Below are 17,687 nucleotides of genomic sequence, written 5' to 3'. Positions count from 1 at the left end.
CGCACAGCTGATCGAACAGCGTTGCCAGACAGAACACAAGTACTTCGTATGTTGATATCTTTATTGGCTAACGCTACATAATAGCACAGAATGAACGCTGTTCCTCTGTTGATGCTGTCGTCTCGCCCAACAGCTCCTTTTGCTTAAGCTCCAAGTATGTGTTCTCATTGCGCTTCTGCAGCCAGTCGGGTAACGGCTTGGCCCAATCCTCTGGCGGCTGTTTACGTTTTGTCCACGTATCATTGGCGTAATGCGCCCGCAATCGTGTCAATCGTCGTTGCTCCTCGCTCTTGATGACAGCAGCGCCGGCGACAACGTCGTTGCCATTCGATTGCGCATAGCGCTCGCAATTTTTAAAGTCCGTCAGCCATTGTGAACAATCTGTGTCCCGGCCGTGTATGAAATATTGATGGAAACGTGCCTTAAAACTGGTGCAGTCGTCGTGCTCATCCTTATACAGGTGACACGGTCGGATCTGTGGGCAATTTCTATGAGCTGTCTTCTTTTCTTTTATATCCATTACTTACCGCCCATGTATCTTCTAATTTTTCTGTAGTGTTTGCATCTTTTGTCTCAGCATTTTCAGTTTTCGTCGACATTATATAAAAAATGTGTGCCAACTAAAATGAAATAAGCGTATCAGCTGTTCCTTGTTTACAATTTGAGCGCAGTGTTGCCAGATTTCTGGAAATTGAAATGACAGTTGAAAACCGATTTATATTTTGTATTTTTGCTTTGTAAACTTTTTATTGCAAATAATTGCACAATTAATGTTTTCTTGTACATCAAAACGTTTATGTAAATCGAAATGTTGAACAATATCAGTTTTTGTTTGAATATTGTTGTGAAAATGTACACAAATGTGCTTACTGACTTTATATTGAAAAATGTTCGGTGTTGATTCAGAAATTATAATTATGGAGATATATATTATTCAATTAATAGTGTAATATGCGTTTTTCGGTTGTTATCAATATGTATGTATATGTATATGTGTTTAAAAGGTTCACAACTTAATTAAAGCCTTTTAAATATAAATTTCAAGCGTTTTCAGCATATTACAACAGAACTTAAAAAATTATAATAACGTGTTTTTTGTTTGTTTTTCGTTTTGTTTTCTGTGTCTACAATTTTACTTACTTAATTACAAAACTAAACCCGATGGCATGTTTAAACTAAATCGTAGTCAAAAATATACAATTTGCTGTATTACAATATTATTAAATGATGATAGAGGAAAAACTATTGAATTGTCTCCAAAAACTACATACAAATCCAATCGTCTATATATATATCCAGTTTTCATTTCATTTTTTAATTTTCGTTTGTACAATTTTGTAAACTGGGGTGAGAGAATTGAATTGAGATATCAACTACGGTCAAATCAAAGAATATATATATTCCATTTAGTATATGTATATACATATATATTTGATTAGTGCTAGCGTAATTGTAACTCGTAATTCATTAATAAGATGTAATGTATGTGAAGTGAAGTGTTTTCATTTCTTTTCCTTTTTTTTTTCTTTCTTTCTTTTATAACTAATTTTTAAACTTTAGTTTGACTTTTAAGACTTAAATTGCTAAAAGACGAAACATGTATTTGTTTCGGGGGCAACAGGCGGCGCTTCCTGTTCTTGGGATCGATCTTCATGTGTTCATTGATTTTTTGCATTTTCTTTCTGTATTGTTGTTGTTGTGTGTAGCTGATTTAGAGCAAGCATCGTGCCTCGAGGACATTGTCCAATTGCAGCTGTTGCAGCAGTTAGTATTTGTTATGTTGCGCCAACAGTTGCATATCCGTCAGATACTTGATGATGTGCACCTTTGCCTCGGCCTTTTGCCGCACGCCCAGCGTGTTGAGCATATCGGTGACAACCATGCCAAACGATTGATCCTCGGCGCTGACCGCCTGCGACACATTATTCTGGAATATCTTGATAGTGTTCAGCATGTTATCACTGTGCTCCTCCTCGCTTCGTTCGCGCTTCAATGGTGGCTCATAGAAATATGGCTTCTGGTCCTTGCCTACCGCTGTGGCCAGCTGTGCATCCCCAGTAACGGTTATTTCTACAAATATTTCAAATTTGCAATTTAGTATTGAGATTAAATTATGTTTTATGTTTCAGATTTTTGCTGTACAAGGTTGTTTGCCGTGACCACCTAAATTACAAGGATACTCACCATGCGGATGTGTTAGCGCCTGGGCAGATGTTGTGGCACTTCCATTGAAAGGTTGCGCAAAGATGTCGACGACGGTCTGTTGTTGGGCCTGTTGTTGTTGCGTGGGATCGGCCACTTGGCTGGCATTCTGACTGCCATTGGCGCACTTGCCGAGCAGCGATTCGCGATATTGCCGGATCGAGTCGACCAGGAACTGCATCTGTTTAAAGTAACGCCAGCGCGATTCTTGGCACAATTTCATTTCGCGCGCAAATTTATCTCGCAAACTCTTCCATCGCTTTGTACATTTTTGTTCTAAAAAAAAACAAAACAGAAAAACATTCATAAAGCCTGTTAAATTCATTGTTTATCATAACATTATTTACGTTATCAATTTTTTTTTTTTTTGACTGATTTGCTTTTGGGGGGTGGCAACGCCGCCATCATATGTACACACGTCAAATTGCAAACCAAAACAAACCGCGAGACGTCACCACCGTCAACCCCGCATGCCCTCTTTTGCACCATAGCTCCACAACGTTGACAGACACTTGAACAAACGGCGTTAGCTGCTGTTGGCAGAAGCGCAGCTGAGCTGCTGAAACGCTCTGAATCCGTGGCACGCCAGCAGCGACAGCAGCTTCCGAGCGAGCGCGCGGCGGCATGCTGTCGACGTCGACTACAACTACGAGTTGATTCTGCCCGCGCTTGGTATTGGTAACGCCAGCCTGCTGAATGCTGGCGGCGGCAGCAGCAGCAGCGACCCAGGCAGCGAATCTTGTGTGGCAGTCTTCATCATTTTTGTGCTGCATTCAACGGTTTGGCGCCAATGGGGTTTTATTACTTGCTATAGTAACCCCAAAAATTAAATTCATTTCTTGCATAATTCATATTGGCAGAAAATCCACCAAAAATATACCACACATACAATACATATTTATGGACATATGTACGTATGAGTGTAAACTGAAATCAGGGGGCGCCGCAGCATATAATATGTAAGAGAAAATAATGAACACGAAGTGAGAGGCAAGAGACGAGACATTTTTGTTGGTATACAGTTTGGGTATACTCATGAAATGAAATGAAAGCTGTTCGGTCGGTCGCTTGACGATTCCCTGTGTGTGCATGTCTATGTGTGTGCTGGTTTCGTATCTGTGTGAGTGAACCACCAACAACCAACAACGGCAAACGACGACAAGGCAGCAGCTGCAGCGACGGCAGCAGTAGCAGTTGTATAAAAATAAACGCTGGCGTAGGCAGCGTGTGTGCGACAGAGACAACTACTGCGACGCAGAAGTACAGCAACTTCAAAAATGTGGACTGCGCGAACACCGTCGACAGCGCGGTCAGGTGCGCAACTGAAGCGCCCAAATGGGGCGCTTAAAAATGTTATTGCTGTAATTTTACTTAAGTTATCTTTTAGCAAATTCATCCATGCATTTCAAAGTGTCTACTACTTGCGTGCGCTAGAAGCGCCAAACCCGCGACATAGGCAACAGCGCTCCTGACATTTCACAACCGTCTGTCGCGTCTCCGTTGCGTCGCCGTTCACTTTTGCGTCGTTTCTGTACACTTGCTTTTGCTGCCCGCTTGCTGCCGACGCCCGCTGCTGCCTACTACGATTGTTGCTGCTGCTGCTGCTGTCGTCGACGACGACGATGTTGTCTCTGTTGCCAGCCCGCTCTTACCCCCTCCGTTTTGCGTCTTAACCATGCTCAGAATTAATCAATTTGCAGCGACGACGACGGAGACGGTGACGGTGTCGTCGCCAGTCGCTTCAACTGATACCCAAACCAATTTCACTTGCCACAACGTTTAGTTTAGTGACGACTGCTGTTGCTCCCTTTGCCCCACAACAAGAACAACAACTACTTAAAAAACAACAAAATTTCACTTACCACTTACGCCGAGAGTTTCGGCAATTTGCTTCCAGGTCTGCGCCTTGCGCACAAAGTGCTTGTAGTTGTAATGTGAGCGATCGTAGATGACGGGATTCATTTTGACCGCCTCAATTAGATTGAGATCAAACTGCTGCTCCAGGTTGGCATCCAGTTTGTCCATCTCGATGGCTGCACTAAGCGTGTGCACTGCAATGAAATATAACAAACATTTAGTTATATTTGCGTTTGTGTGTGTGTGTGCATGGGTAATGTATGAATGTATGTGAAGTGAGTGTTTGATGTTTGTGTTTAAATTGTGGCCACTTGATCAAATTGCCGTCGAACTAAAAACTTGAACAGCAAAAAAAAAGCACTCACTTTGTTTCTTTCGTTTGCTAATTGTTGTTAAATAATTGGCGCGCACGCACCCTTTATAGTTTATTTGTTTTTATTTTGATTTGGTCTTCTTCGAGGAAGAAACGTCGCGACGTCGACGTTCAATTTTATTCCTCAGTCGCTGCCAACGGTGAAATTTTTGTTCCAAGAATGCAGCAGGCAGCGCAGTCTACTTGTCTAGTATGTATATTTTAACACAGCCAGCCGCAGCGACGACTCGACGTCAAATAAAGGGACGTCGACAGCGTCGCGACGTTGTAGTCAGCGCTGGCTGAATAACGCTCTCTCGCTTCCACATATGCGCTCTGCTGTGCCTGCTTCCTCTTTTGCGCATGTTGAATGCTGCAAAAGTGTTGCTTAATATCCCATGTCTGCGCAGTGTTGAGTAAAGACAATGCTGACATTGCTAATTTAATTTTCAAATTTTAATATTATTCATATTCAAATTTTGTTCAAAACAATTTTATTTAAATGTAAAAATTACATTTTGTCAAAGTTATTCCTACGTATAAAATACAGATTATATATTTCAATAAATAAATTAACGGCTATGTTTGCGTACATAGGTGCTCGGTTGGCACTGTAAAAAATTTTAGTTTTGCGCGCTGTTAAATTTGAACGTTAACAGAGTCGTTGAAAATTAAACAGCAGACCCTTAAAAGTTTGTTCGAACCCAATCGTGAGAAAAACCATATTTTTAAAATTATTTAATTTTATGTATTTCGGTCTCGCTTTCGGTGTTTATACAAATTGTCTGCATCTGGATACAAACGTATTGCATACAATGAAATGAAAGATACATTTTGTCTAAAACATTTGTATTGCATTTTACTTGCGATAATTATTAGAACATGCTACTGCTTTTGAAGAATTGGAAACAATCTGTATGATAATAATGTTACGCATAGTACTTAATCGTAAACAAATATATGTGTGTGTGTGGATGGGTAACAATGAATATAGAGCTGTTTAGATTTGATTTGTTTATAAGGAAGTATAAATTATAAGTGTTCTTAACTAATTAAATGTGTAGTTAATGTATATATTCAAAAGGAATGACTTAAGAGTTAGTAAAAATCCTTCTTAGCAGCAAATATGTCGTGGTAGTTGTTTTGGTAACTTGAAACCGAATAATAAGCAGCAACTAATACAAAAATGATTAAATGTAATGCAATAATATTTGAGGCGCAAGTTTCGCAAATTCCGTTCTTCTTTTTGTTCAAATTTAACATTTAAAAAATTCTGTCATTATGTAATCATATAATTGATAACCTTGTTCTTAACTTAATGCTAAGCAATTTTACAATAATCGAAATAATCATATACTGGAACTCTATCTTGTGTTTGTGTTGGTGTAAAACTTATAAATTTTGGATTTGATTTCTTTAGTTTTGTGTTGTCGGTGTGTATTGAGTTTTTAGTGTTTTGCTTAAAATTATTATGTTTTTATTTTGCTGATGTATTTCCTTTGATTATTACATTTTGTTTGTATGCATTTTTCTTGTTTTGTTTTTCTTTTTTAGAATATTTTTTTTTAGCTTAAAATGTAACGAAACAAATGTTGGTTTTTCTAATGGGACCCTTCTTTTTATTTTATCTTTAAGTTTACTTTTTTATTTTGCTTTTTTGTTTGTTTTTATCAAAATATGATGTGTGTTCTTGTTGCTGTATGTGTGAGTGTTTGTTGTGTTTTATTTTTTTAAATTTATAACGTACAAAGACGATACACTTGTAGATCCATACACTTCTTTTTAACCATCATGCTTTCTCTTCTTGCCCCTGGCTTGCGATTCATCTGCAAAACACACACAAAATTAATTGAAAACAAATTATTTATTGAGATTCCTTGCTTATTTACCTGGCTTATCACCATCCTTTTCATTGGCATTGATTGATGCGGCCGATTCGTTTGCCTCACCATCGGCTTCATCAATATCCGAATCCTCATCCTCATCGTCATCGCCGCCCTCGCCTTCTTCCCAATCGGAATTGTCTTCCTCTAGATCATCATTATAGACCTGCGCAGAATATTAGAATTAACTCATCTTCCTTTACACAACGTAGGATGTGAAATATTTACCTCCGAGAGCGCTACATCGCCATTGTCTTCCTCGTCGCTATCGTCGCTGTCGCCTTCCTCATCGTCATCATCGCCCGAAACTAAAAATAACATAATGCAAATAAATAAGGTCATTAGAAGTGAATCGAATATAAATGCGAAATGCTTACAATAGGTGGCATTTGCCAGATTTAATATTGCTAAAAACCAATAGAGTAATATTGCAAAATTTGTGCTTGAATTGGAGGTGGTGTCTCTAGTTTCAGGATTGCACTTAATGACAGCTTGGCTTGCTTCCCTCAATTGCAATTCTTTTAAATATTCATCTAATTCATCAACTTCATCTTTGTCAGGCAGGTTGGACGTGCTGGCATTGTTGGCACTAGTTGCATCGTCTTCCGTCGACGCTGCCGCTGCCGACGCTTCCTGCAACTGTTTCTTGGCCTTTACACGCTGCTCCAATACCTCGAGCTCGTCTAAATCGATCTCTAAACCATTTAAACAGAATGCACTGCGGCCATCTGAAAGGCGACAGAATCTGTGGTTGAGATGTGTTGTTGATGCGATAGCAGCGATGATAACTAACGATCACAAGAAAATGGAGGAGATTCACAATTTCAGCACTTAACAATCCCCTAAACTCTTGTTAATCTCCAAGTCACAGACGGACAGTTTCCTATTGATGCATTTTCATCTCTAATTTATGAAAACTGCTTGCTTCCAGAAGTATCGGACAATATCTATGATTTGTCAAATCTAATGTATCTTAAGCATGTATGTATGAAAGTATATTGTGAAGCATATCAAGTATACGCACCTTCATCTTCGGAGTCATTGCCATTGACCTCATCATCATCATCGCCATCCGACTGTGCTTCCACATCATTGGCATCGAATCTTTTTAGAGAATAGATTTAAATTATTAAATGATACTAGTGATATGCGAGGTTAAGCCAATAGGCAAACTTACCCATCCAGAAAGTTTAAAGACGGCAACATCTTGAAGATTTTCTCGCGGTAATTGTCCACTTGGGTGGCATCGTTATTGAATAGATCCAAGACAGCCAGATTTTTGAATTCCACCAAGGGTTTCAATGTTTCCAGATCCTTGATTTTATTGCCAGACAAATTCAAGTATTGTATGTTTGGGCTGGTCGTGAGATAGTTGAGGCCACTCGAAATTCTATTGTCGGACAGTTCCAACTTCTTTAAATTGGGTAACTTGGGGAAACCTTTGAGTGTCGTAAGGCCCACGTTGATCAAACTTAATGATTCCAAGGCGGTGTATTCATCTGTAAGGCCAACAATGCTTGTACTCCTGCAGTTGTCCAGATTCAGCTCTGTGATCTAAGAGACACAAATCAAACACAAAATCAAAATTGTATTCTTTAAAAGAATTCATTTCAAATGAAATAAAAGTCTAAAAGAGGGTTTAGTATATTAAGTTCTTTTTCCAAGGGAAATGGGCATATTTCACGTTAGACAATTTGGTCACACTGCCCGTATATTCAGCATTGCTGAAGCAGCCTGACAGTCCGCCATGTCTGTCTGTGTGAACGTGTGCCAGAAGAACAAGCGTAAAAGATAAAACCTCAAAATGTATAACAAATACATACGCAAAAAAAAGAAAATCGATCAAACGCAAAAGAATTTTTTTTGATTTGCAAACAAATCTTGCTCACAAAATGGCGCAGTAGTTGGTTAAAAACAATTCAATGTGCTGATATTATAAAAAAATGTTATTTCAATCAATTTGCGCATTCGGCAGAAGCTGGAGGATGGAAAAGTGGCAACGCGCGTTTATGTAATACCATTTTTTCAGCTGTGTGTATATGTATACGTTTACGTGTATGTGTGCGCGTGTACGTGTGACGTACGCGCCACAAAACGGAATGCGCGAGAATGAGAATTGAACAAGGGTTAAAGGGAGACGACAGATGGACGGAATGGGGCAACATAAGAGAAGTCGTCCTGCAATTTGTGGAAATGAAACAAGCCGGCAACACCAACAAATATGTTGACAAGCTGACGTTTGTATTTGTTGCGCCTGCTGATTACAGAGAACAGCAAGAAGAGCAAAGCAAGCAGACAAAAACTTTTTGTTTGTGTCTCGCGCTAAGCCAAACAACTGTGGGTGGCTAGAGGTGTCTATCAGACGCATTTTCTATGATGCGCAAAAACAAATCAGATACAAGAATAAAATGACTAGTACTTGATTGATTTCTGATTAGCCCAATTTCAAACGAATTCAGTCCAATAAAATGACACAGTTGCCATTGGCAACAAAACTAGGCGACATTTTGGCTAGTATTAGTGCAATGAATGCGAAAATCATTTAGGAGTCATTATCTCATCTGTTTTAACTGGACAGTTCCATGCACACACAGAAGTGTGCCCTCGCTTACATACATATGTATGTATCTGTGTATGTGTAGTTAAATGAATGCCCCCTATCACACATACTTTTGTATACGTACGCAGCTTAAACTTTGGAGCGTGTGCATATCAGGTTAGCTTGCGATGTGTGTGTATGCGGTCTTCTATAGGACATATTATGTCTGTGTGTGTACGTTTGTGTAGTTGTCCCTCTTTGTGTGCATTTTTGGGCGGGAAGGCGGTCGAGTGAGTGAGTGAGCTAGTGGGTGGGTAGGGTGTGGGTGTGGGTGCCTGATTGGTTAGGCCTTGCCAGAGCGCATGTTTATTAATCAGCAGAGTGCCACACACAGAAAAAAAAGACACAGGTTTGTTTCTCTGCGCTGTTCGTTTTCGCATTTCTTGGGATGAGCGAGAGAGATGCACGTAGAGACAGGGGGAGGAGGGGCAAAATGCATGTAAACAGTGCATGTACCGTTTTGGGGCGGCCGGTTTTTTTGCATTGTGAAAAGTCTAGCCTGTGATATGTGTCTGTATTTATGACTGCGCAGCCAATATGGCCGTGTGTTTGGGAGTGTGTGTGCATGTTGTCTCAGCAGCTAAAGCTGGCGACCCATCGGCATTGGCGAGAATGTGTCGATTATTATGTGCATACACGTTTCTTGTACAGGGAGTGTGTGTGTCTTTGGTTGTAGATGTGTATGCGAGTGTTCTCGGCGTTGTTGTTGCGTACATATGAATGATGCGCGCGCTATAATGTTGTTATAGATACATTTTGGTATCAAATAACCTGAAATTACAACAAGCATGGCATACAAAAACTTATACACGTGTACACATACACATAAATACATATAAGTATGCATGTGTTTCCTATGCGTCTGTATGCTTGTTTATAGCAGTGTTTGTCACAATTGAAGGCCGGCGACAGCAACAGCAGCAACAACATCAGCTACGAAAACACAAGATTGTGGAAGCATTGCCAGCTGGCGCAATTTCAGGTGCGCGTCTCAGTGTTGTGTGTGCGTGTGTCGCGATCAGCATGCATTTCACATACACACATATTTACACACACGCACACTGGTGCAATTATTATTGTAATAATTACACGAAAAACAATTAGAATTAATGCAACGCGCATTTTGCAGCTTTAAACAAAGTAAAGGCGCAAAAATGCGCGCACATGGCAACACTGCTCGCGACACACACTCATGCAAAGAGCACACACACATCTTCGTAAGCATGTACATACATACATACACTCATATGTGTGAATTTGCTTATGGCGATCAATTTTTTTTCTTTCCAGCAATGGATGTTATTTGTCGCTTCTTCTGCTTCTGGTGCTTTTGCGCTCTTTTATATGGCGTCGTCGTCGACAACGAGACAAATTGAAACTAGATTTACATCATGGCGTAGTATTTGTTGTTTTTGTGGCACACAGTAACACACACACTCTCACAGAGAACGCGGCGTTGTATATGAAAAATTTGTGTAATCACAACGCAGCAGCAACATAACTTTTGCGCGTTTTTCGGCTTGCCCTTTGTCGTACTATCTCGTTCTAGCATTCGTTTCACAATATCAAGCATCAATTAATAAATGCATGCAACTAATAAATGCAAGCATCAATATATAAAATAAAACACTTACCTGGTTTGTTTTCCGTGCGCGTCTTTCCAATTCTATTCTCTTCTCCATTATGTTGGTAGTGTGGCTTTTTGCTTTTGAAAATTTGCTGACTTAAGCTGCACTTGTTTTGTATTATTTGGTAAAAGCGATTTTTCTTTCGCTTGTACGTCTCCCAACCAACAACCAAGCTCGCAGAAATGCCAAAGGATACACCAACCAATACGATTGCAATTCCTTGATGAGTGTGTGTTAGTAGTTGGTCCCCTGCGACAGCGCGCACGCACCAGAAAGAAGCAGCACAAGCAGCACAGCAAAGTCGTCGTTGTCACACACACACTTATACGCGCACACACAAACACCTTGCAAATTTTTCTTCTTTTTTTATGCTTCGGTTATTTGCCGCCGCCTCCCGTCGCGTTGTTATTTTTTGTTGTTGAGTAGCGCTGGGAAGAAAATGTAGCAGAAAATTACTATTATTGCAAATTTGTTGGGATTGATAGAAATGCGTTAACAGTTGCAGCAGTTGTGTACTTTAATCGTACGTTAGCGCATTTTCACACACACATGTACACACTCACTCACACACACACGCACACTTGTGACGCGCTATTTTCAAACGTCAATTTTAACACGTTTTTCGCCAGCTATTTGGAGTTTCTCGTGATTTTTGGGCATAAAATGTGCCGCTAGTCCCACTTACCTTGATGCGTTGAATATTTAAATAGCGAAATCAATTTTTAATTGTATTTTCCAACCAACAACAACAAGCAACAAAAAGCAATCAGCAGCGTGACCGCAAGTTTGATTTCAAAGTATTCCATAAATATCAATGTGAAGGTATTTTGATATACCAAAAAGATAATAATACCATAAATACCATAGAATACACATTACCTGATGAGCCAAGTATTAAAATTTAGCAATTGATTTTGCTAATGTAGAATGTATTAACAGCGCTAACAATAATAGAATAGTAAAGAACTTTCTAATCTGTGTAAATATTATATGGCATTTTGTTTGCATTTTGGCGGCAATATTTTTGACAGTATTGCGCCTCCGATAGCAGAAATGCTCCTCAGTTCAATCTTGTGTAAATGCTCATTAATTGGTATTTAGTTTAAGATTTCTTCACGTGGACACGTGAACAGAAGACCTTCAACATTATGTATATTTATATAACAATATTGAAAAATTAAACAATAACTATAATTAAAACGTATAAATAATAATAATTTAAAAAATACCGCATTGTTGACTGTTGCTGTCGTAACAGCTGTTGCATATTAAAGGCAGTGATGGTGAGTGTCTTAGCTAATTTGTGGGAGTGGCTTTTGGTTTCGAATATGCTTCTACTAGGCGCAAGATGGCGCTCAATAACGACCTCGGCAATGACCTAAGAATCATTCGAATCATCATGCGCTCAAATACTATCTGACTGTTTCATCTGATGAAGTAATTTTAATTTATTTAGTATTATATGTGTATATATTTTTATAAATTGAGTTAAGTAATTGCATTGCTCAGATTAAAAACAGGATTAAGAAATTTTGGTCCAAATTAGTATTCCAACCATTTTCATTGCTATCCATATGTTATCCAATTATTATCCATATTTATTCACTTATATCTGCATTCATCTCTATCCAGCATTATGCTTATCTTTATTAACAATACAAAAGTATCGCTTTGATTTCCTTTCTCGATTATTTTATATAAGAATTCAGCTAAAAATATTAGATGCTGAATGAATTTTTTCAATTTCACTTTTAATTAATTTGAAGTAAATCAAACTATTCTAAACATATTTATAAATATACTAAATAATAAAACTAAGCTCAACATATGAACATTAAAACACTTTAACTCAAATTCGTTTGCAGTTTTTTATTTATAAGTTGATAAGACAATTTCCTACAAAATTGAAATTGATTCAAATGTATATTGTTCTTGACCTAAGATTTCTAGTCACAATCAGTGTTGACTTTATTTTACGACTTATGTATTACATAAAGTCTGTCGTATCAGCTATACATATGTACTTATTTTCTACTTATGTACATAAGAAATTGGAGCTAAGCTTCGATTAAATTCTCAGCATTAATTTTAGTCTGTTTTCCATCTGGATTGAGTGAGGTACTAGAAATCGAAATAAATGGAATAATAATACGTATATGAAGTCCTGATACTGGCTATACATGAAAATTCCTTTTGCTACAGCAGCGAAGCATCGAGATTCTAGAGTTTAAATCGTGAAGTGTTAAAAGTGATAATTCGCATTATAAGCAAACTGAGCAATAATAAAATTAATAATAATAATGAGACAATTAACTGTGTAAAACAGTAATTTAACTTAATTTCGCTAAAGTTTTACAAAATATACCGTGGATCTTAAAGTTTTTAAAGACTAAGTGCTAATTTGACAACTGATTCAAGTTCTCGAGTCTCTTTTGCCATTAATTTGAAAGTCCATGTGTATATAAAGCTAAGTCGTTAAACGATATATTTTCTCTAATCCAAGGAAAAAGACGTTATCCAAAGAGCCGAATCCTGCATCATGTGTATCCCAATCCCTATAAAATGTATTTTTGTTATTCCGATTCATGGTTAACACATTTCTCCTTCACATCTTCCATTTCATAACCTTTTGATTCATTTCTGTCCAATTCGTCTCTAACTTGTCTGAAATAATCTAATATTGTGTTGACAGCTCTATAAGTTTGAGAGCTGCATTGATCTTCTAGTTCGCGATTTGATTGACATGACTTTAAGGTCATATTTTATTTCTGATACTTTGATGCGACACAAAAGGATATTTTATGAAACGAAAGTATCAGGGTTGCATATATTATAATTCTGCTCATTTCGATTTCTAGCACTGCACTCAATCCAGATGAAACTAAACTCAAAACAACCATGATTCAAGATGTACTTAAAGAAGATTTCGTTTGCGAATCTGAAACATATTATTGGTATGTATATAATATATATATAGCTGATATTTAGAATATTTTACATGTCAATAAGTTTCGAATTCTTTTAATAATAATTGGCTACTCAAACTTTTATTGGGATTAATACTTTAGTGTTCAAGAAAAAAACAAAACATTGGCAAAATTTTATTTCTAGAATATTGAAAGGCAAAAATGTTTTCCATAATTATTTTTTTGCGTTTGTATTTGTGACTGAAAAGATATAATATTATTATTAATATATTAACATTGATAAGAATGACATTAAAAGTAGATTTTTAAATAATTTTATAATTTGTATTTACATTAAAATGATATTCTTTTAAAACTAATTTACAGATAAACAAGTGGATACATTAGCATCAACACTTGGACTTTTTATCATGTTATGATGAGTATTTTGGATTCCATTCGATTGATTGAAGTACAATTTTATCAAAGAGGTGAATAAGAAAAAAAGATTAAAACTTGTAATGAATTAATAGATTACTTTTTCTTTAATAGAATGAACAGTTCATTCCCTTGCAAAGAGGATTTCTATTGGGATTGGGATACCTACATATGCCGCAGGGTTTGGATCTTTGGATGACGATCATTTTTCCTTGTCTTAGAGAAGATTTACCGTCTAACGATTTAACAGCGCTACGAATTTTATATTCACATGGAAAGATTTAGTTGAACTATTAAAGATAGTTTGAAAACAATGGCAAAGATGAGGATACAGCATTGAGGCAAATAATTATATTATTATTATTCTTTGGTAGACTTTTCTTAGAGGTTTTGAGATCTAATTAACTAATTGATTGACATATGATTGATGATTGGTTGATGTATTTTGATTTATTTGAAAAATGTTCAATATGATTTATATTTCTGTTTTTATACTTCGGAACTGTTCGTCAAGTGAGAGACTGTTTAAATAGAATTTTACGTTCACTCTTTATAATATTATATTATATATCATTGAGAATATTAGTTGTATTGAACAGTCAAAGATTTCTATGGCAAACAGACAGAAGAATTTTAAGAGGATAACTTGAAAATAAGCAACTCTTCGCTATACTATAGCTATAGTATGTTATGAGCAGAGTCTTTTTCTTTTGGCTTATGGATTTTATTTTCTGAATTAATTAATTACAAGAATTTGAATCAGAATAACAATCTACATCAATCTTAGTAAAAGTTTTTCTCATAAGAAAGATCTACATAGAAGAATATATAAAAGTAAATGCATTTCTCTATCAGCAGAATTGTCAATCAAATCGCAAACTAGAATAACAATCTAGTTCATATACTTAAAGCGTTGTCAAGCTATTATTAGATTATTTTCGACAGTTAAAGATGAATGTGACATGAATGAATTAAAAGCAGGGAAATAATCGATCTACTACAAAAATTGATTAATCGCAAATATAACAAAATGAAATGAAATTATAATAAAAACCTGAGATTAACAATCTTGTTTCCTTAAATATGCATCATTTGAAATTCAATATCATTTTGTATTCTGTCCAAATTTTTAAACAAATATCTATGAAACTCTACTCTCTACTCGATTAAAAACTTCTATACCAAGTTGTTTTAATATAAGAACATTTTTAATCGAAACTGAGAAAACTTGATTGAGGTAAGAAAACTTACAAGGTTATTATAAATTGATGGTTTTCTTGTTTGATGTTGTGAATTTTTGTTTAGTAAATCAAAGAAAAACTCAACAATTACAATAATAACGCATGCTAAATAATATTTTGAATCACCAAATGAATGAATATAGTAAGTGCGTTAGGTTCTGTCAAAATTAAATTAGAATTTCGTTTAGGTTTTTTAATTTCAAAATGCTGTTCGATTTTTGTATTTTATTTTACGTGTATAGTTAGATAGCAAATCTAATGCCCTTAGTTTTAATACTCTTCTATAAATTTGAATATAGTATAGTGCATAAACATATAAATAGAAGAGTAGAGAGAGAGAGAGAGAGAAACACGGAGATAGAGAGAGAAAGTGAGGGAATTGGCAATAAAAGAATATCTTTGTTTTGAGAGAAATGTTGCCACTTCTGTAAAATATAAAATAAAAAAGCGAATATTTTAAATTTATATTTATAACAGAAGCTGTCATCTTAATGCTGATACATGGCGTATACGTAATCCGCCTATATTGTTCTTGTATTTATTGTTTTTTATTTATTTAACATGGAAGTACACTGTATTTATAGGGAGAGAAATTAATGACAATATAAGAAATATATAGAGCACACTTTGTGAGATCTGCTTTTTGAAGACTCAAAGCTTTGAACCCTCTTAGCAACATGAAAATAAATCCAATCATTTCTATGTTGTGACTATCAAAAACTGATAGACCAAGGCAGACTGACCTTTTTAGCCTCTTGTGTCGGCTGCTTATATACATAAATGCCTAAATTTGATTGGTGTAGTTTCAAAACAATTTCCGATTGGTAGAATAGTACAAAAAGACTTCTCTTAAGTATATAGAGAATCGTAGAGCATGTAGAGAATCGTTCAAATTCGACTAGTTTAAATTTCAAGCTACATAAGTTTAGGCGTTTTTGATACGTATTTAGTATAGCACTTAGCTTCAGAATGAGCAGAATTGCGATATATTCAGTCTTGATTCTGGTTGTTCAAGGAATATCCTTTGGAGGAGCAGCAATCAATCCAGAGGTGCAAATAAATATATATTATACAGTGTGTGTTAAAACTAAAATAATTTCCCATTCATCAGAAATGTCAACTTGCAGAACCAAATCAACATAACTATAACGTTGTGAAGTCCCTGTTAAAATATGTGCGACATATTAAAAGTGAACTTGAAACAAATGATTTGCAGAATAGAAATAACGAAATTGTTATTAAAGTGTTGAGAGATCAGATAGATGATCTTAAAAAAAATATTGAATTTCAAAAAGAAACTATTCTCAAACTAACTGAAATTTCAAAAATGACAGATAGTTGTAATAATTTAATTTTGAAATTGACCAATAGGAATGACGAGAATTTCAAAGAACTTAATAGAACTTTTGTTGAAAAAAGTGACAGTTTAGTTAAGTTGGAAAATAACTTCAATGAGTTTAATGCAAAATATGTTGAAATTAATATTGGGCTATTCAAATGTGAAAATAAATTCAGCGAGCTTAACAAAGCACTTATAGAAACGAATGAGAGTCTAGTAAAGTGTGAATGTAACTTCAATGAGCTTAACGAAACATTTGTTGAGCAGAATAATGAGTTGTTAAAGCAAAGAAAAGACTTACAAATGTGCAAAACAGATAACGAAATGTTAAAGACAAATGAGAAAAGGATTTCAGATAGTTACACTTCGAATATTCGTTCAATAAATATACCTGACTATGGTTCATTCGATGTGTTGTTCGATAATAAGACAACTGAAAAAGACTGGATAGTAATCCAACAGAGAGTAGATGGAAAAGAAAATTTTTATCGCGATTGGAATACGTACGTAGCAGGTTTTGGATCATTTGAGGGAGATTTCTTTCTAGGCTTAGAGAAGATTCATCAACTAACGTACTCGGCACGCTATCAACTCCGGATTCGCATGGAAGACTTCAATGGAACAATACTATACGCTGACTACGATAATTTTAAAGTTGACAGCAATGAAACGCACTACACATTGAGCAGTTTGGGTCAATATTCTGGCTAAAAACACGGTAAATACTGGGCCGACGACAACTTACGAGCGAGCGAAGGTATGAAATTCGCAACGTTTGATAATATGATGGGGAACCGGTGTCCAATGATCCGTCATGGAGGATGGTGGGGTTGCTCAGTCTGGTAAATCTTCATAACAGTTTTATTAATTGGCTGAACTCTAATATTTGTTTCTTGTACAGCAATTTAACTGGAGAATACTCAGCGATAGACAGCAAGCTATTTAAGTACATGTCTTGGGCTTTCTATGTGCATCTTAAGAGGGCTCAAATGATGATACGAAAATATCAACCATCATATATTACAAAATAATTCTGTCGATTATAATTGAATCAGCTGTCTAACGCACTTTCCGTTTGTATCACAAAAAAGGTCAGCATGTTGACACTGGGCGTATACGTGATATGCTGATTATGAGCATTCAACCGATGACGTTTGCTTGGCAGATTACTTCATTGTCTACACTACAATCAATAAAATTATAATCGAGAGTAAGAGTAAGAATAAAAATCTTCTGAGGTAT

At 36.2% G+C, this 17,687-nt stretch overlaps 3 protein-coding genes and 1 long non-coding RNA gene across 9 annotated transcripts; 1 reads left to right on the top strand and 3 right to left on the bottom strand.

Moving 5' to 3' along the window:
* Positions 1-43: 43 nt before the first annotated feature.
* Positions 44-1,498, bottom strand: LOC132794136 (UPF0545 protein C22orf39 homolog). Its single transcript, XM_060804401.1, has 2 exons — positions 528-1,498; positions 44-475 (listed from the first exon to the last, which is right to left on the bottom strand). The coding sequence occupies exons 1-2, from the start codon at positions 597-599 to the stop codon at positions 74-76; spliced, it is 474 nt and encodes a 157-aa protein (XP_060660384.1). The 5' UTR covers positions 600-1,498; the 3' UTR covers positions 44-73.
* A 108-nt stretch (positions 1,499-1,606) lies between these two features.
* LOC132794128 (transcription factor Adf-1) lies at positions 1,607-4,716 on the bottom strand. Of its 3 annotated transcripts, none has more exons than XM_060804390.1 (4): positions 4,475-4,716; positions 4,065-4,253; positions 2,185-2,478; positions 1,607-2,070 (listed from the first exon to the last, which is right to left on the bottom strand). In XM_060804390.1, exons 2-4 carry the CDS (start codon positions 4,225-4,227, stop codon positions 1,766-1,768), a joined length of 762 nt encoding a protein of 253 aa, XP_060660373.1. In that variant the 5' UTR covers positions 4,228-4,253; positions 4,475-4,716; the 3' UTR covers positions 1,607-1,765. The 3 variants fall into 3 exon arrangements, with proteins under 3 accessions (XP_060660373.1, XP_060660372.1, XP_060660374.1); XM_060804389.1 differs by having other exon boundaries at positions 4,425-4,713; XM_060804391.1 differs by lacking the exons at positions 4,065-4,253; positions 4,475-4,716 and adding an exon at positions 2,550-2,769.
* A 527-nt stretch (positions 4,717-5,243) lies between these two features.
* LOC132794127 (acidic leucine-rich nuclear phosphoprotein 32 family member A) lies at positions 5,244-11,320 on the bottom strand. 2 transcript variants are annotated; one of them, XM_060804388.1, is made up of 8 exons: positions 11,207-11,320; positions 10,528-10,949; positions 7,472-7,848; positions 7,319-7,398; positions 6,672-7,022; positions 6,523-6,602; positions 6,301-6,460; positions 5,244-6,237 (listed from the first exon to the last, which is right to left on the bottom strand). In XM_060804388.1, the coding sequence occupies exons 2-8, from the start codon at positions 10,573-10,575 to the stop codon at positions 6,194-6,196; spliced, it is 1,140 nt and encodes a 379-aa protein (XP_060660371.1). In that variant the 5' UTR covers positions 10,576-10,949; positions 11,207-11,320; the 3' UTR covers positions 5,244-6,193. The 2 variants fall into 2 exon arrangements, with proteins under 2 accessions (XP_060660371.1, XP_060660370.1); XM_060804387.1 differs by lacking the exon at positions 6,672-7,022 and having other exon boundaries at positions 11,207-11,316.
* LOC132794137 (uncharacterized) lies at positions 8,133-17,687 on the top strand. 3 transcript variants are annotated; one of them, XR_009633184.1, is made up of 5 exons: positions 8,133-8,305; positions 13,380-13,475; positions 13,815-13,918; positions 13,980-17,287; positions 17,347-17,686. It is a non-coding gene; the product is annotated as an uncharacterized LOC132794137 (long non-coding RNA). The 3 variants fall into 3 exon arrangements; XR_009633185.1 differs by lacking the exon at positions 8,133-8,305 and adding an exon at positions 11,787-11,804 and having other exon boundaries at positions 17,347-17,687; XR_009633183.1 differs by lacking the exon at positions 8,133-8,305 and adding an exon at positions 12,570-12,639.

Source organism: Drosophila nasuta, chromosome 3 (genome assembly GCF_023558535.2).
Source record: "Drosophila nasuta strain 15112-1781.00 chromosome 3, ASM2355853v1, whole genome shotgun sequence".
Classification (NCBI taxonomy): Eukaryota; Metazoa; Arthropoda; class Insecta; order Diptera; family Drosophilidae; genus Drosophila; species Drosophila nasuta.
Note: the sequence above shows the minus strand (reverse complement) of the source record. Positions and strands in the feature narration are given on the sequence as shown.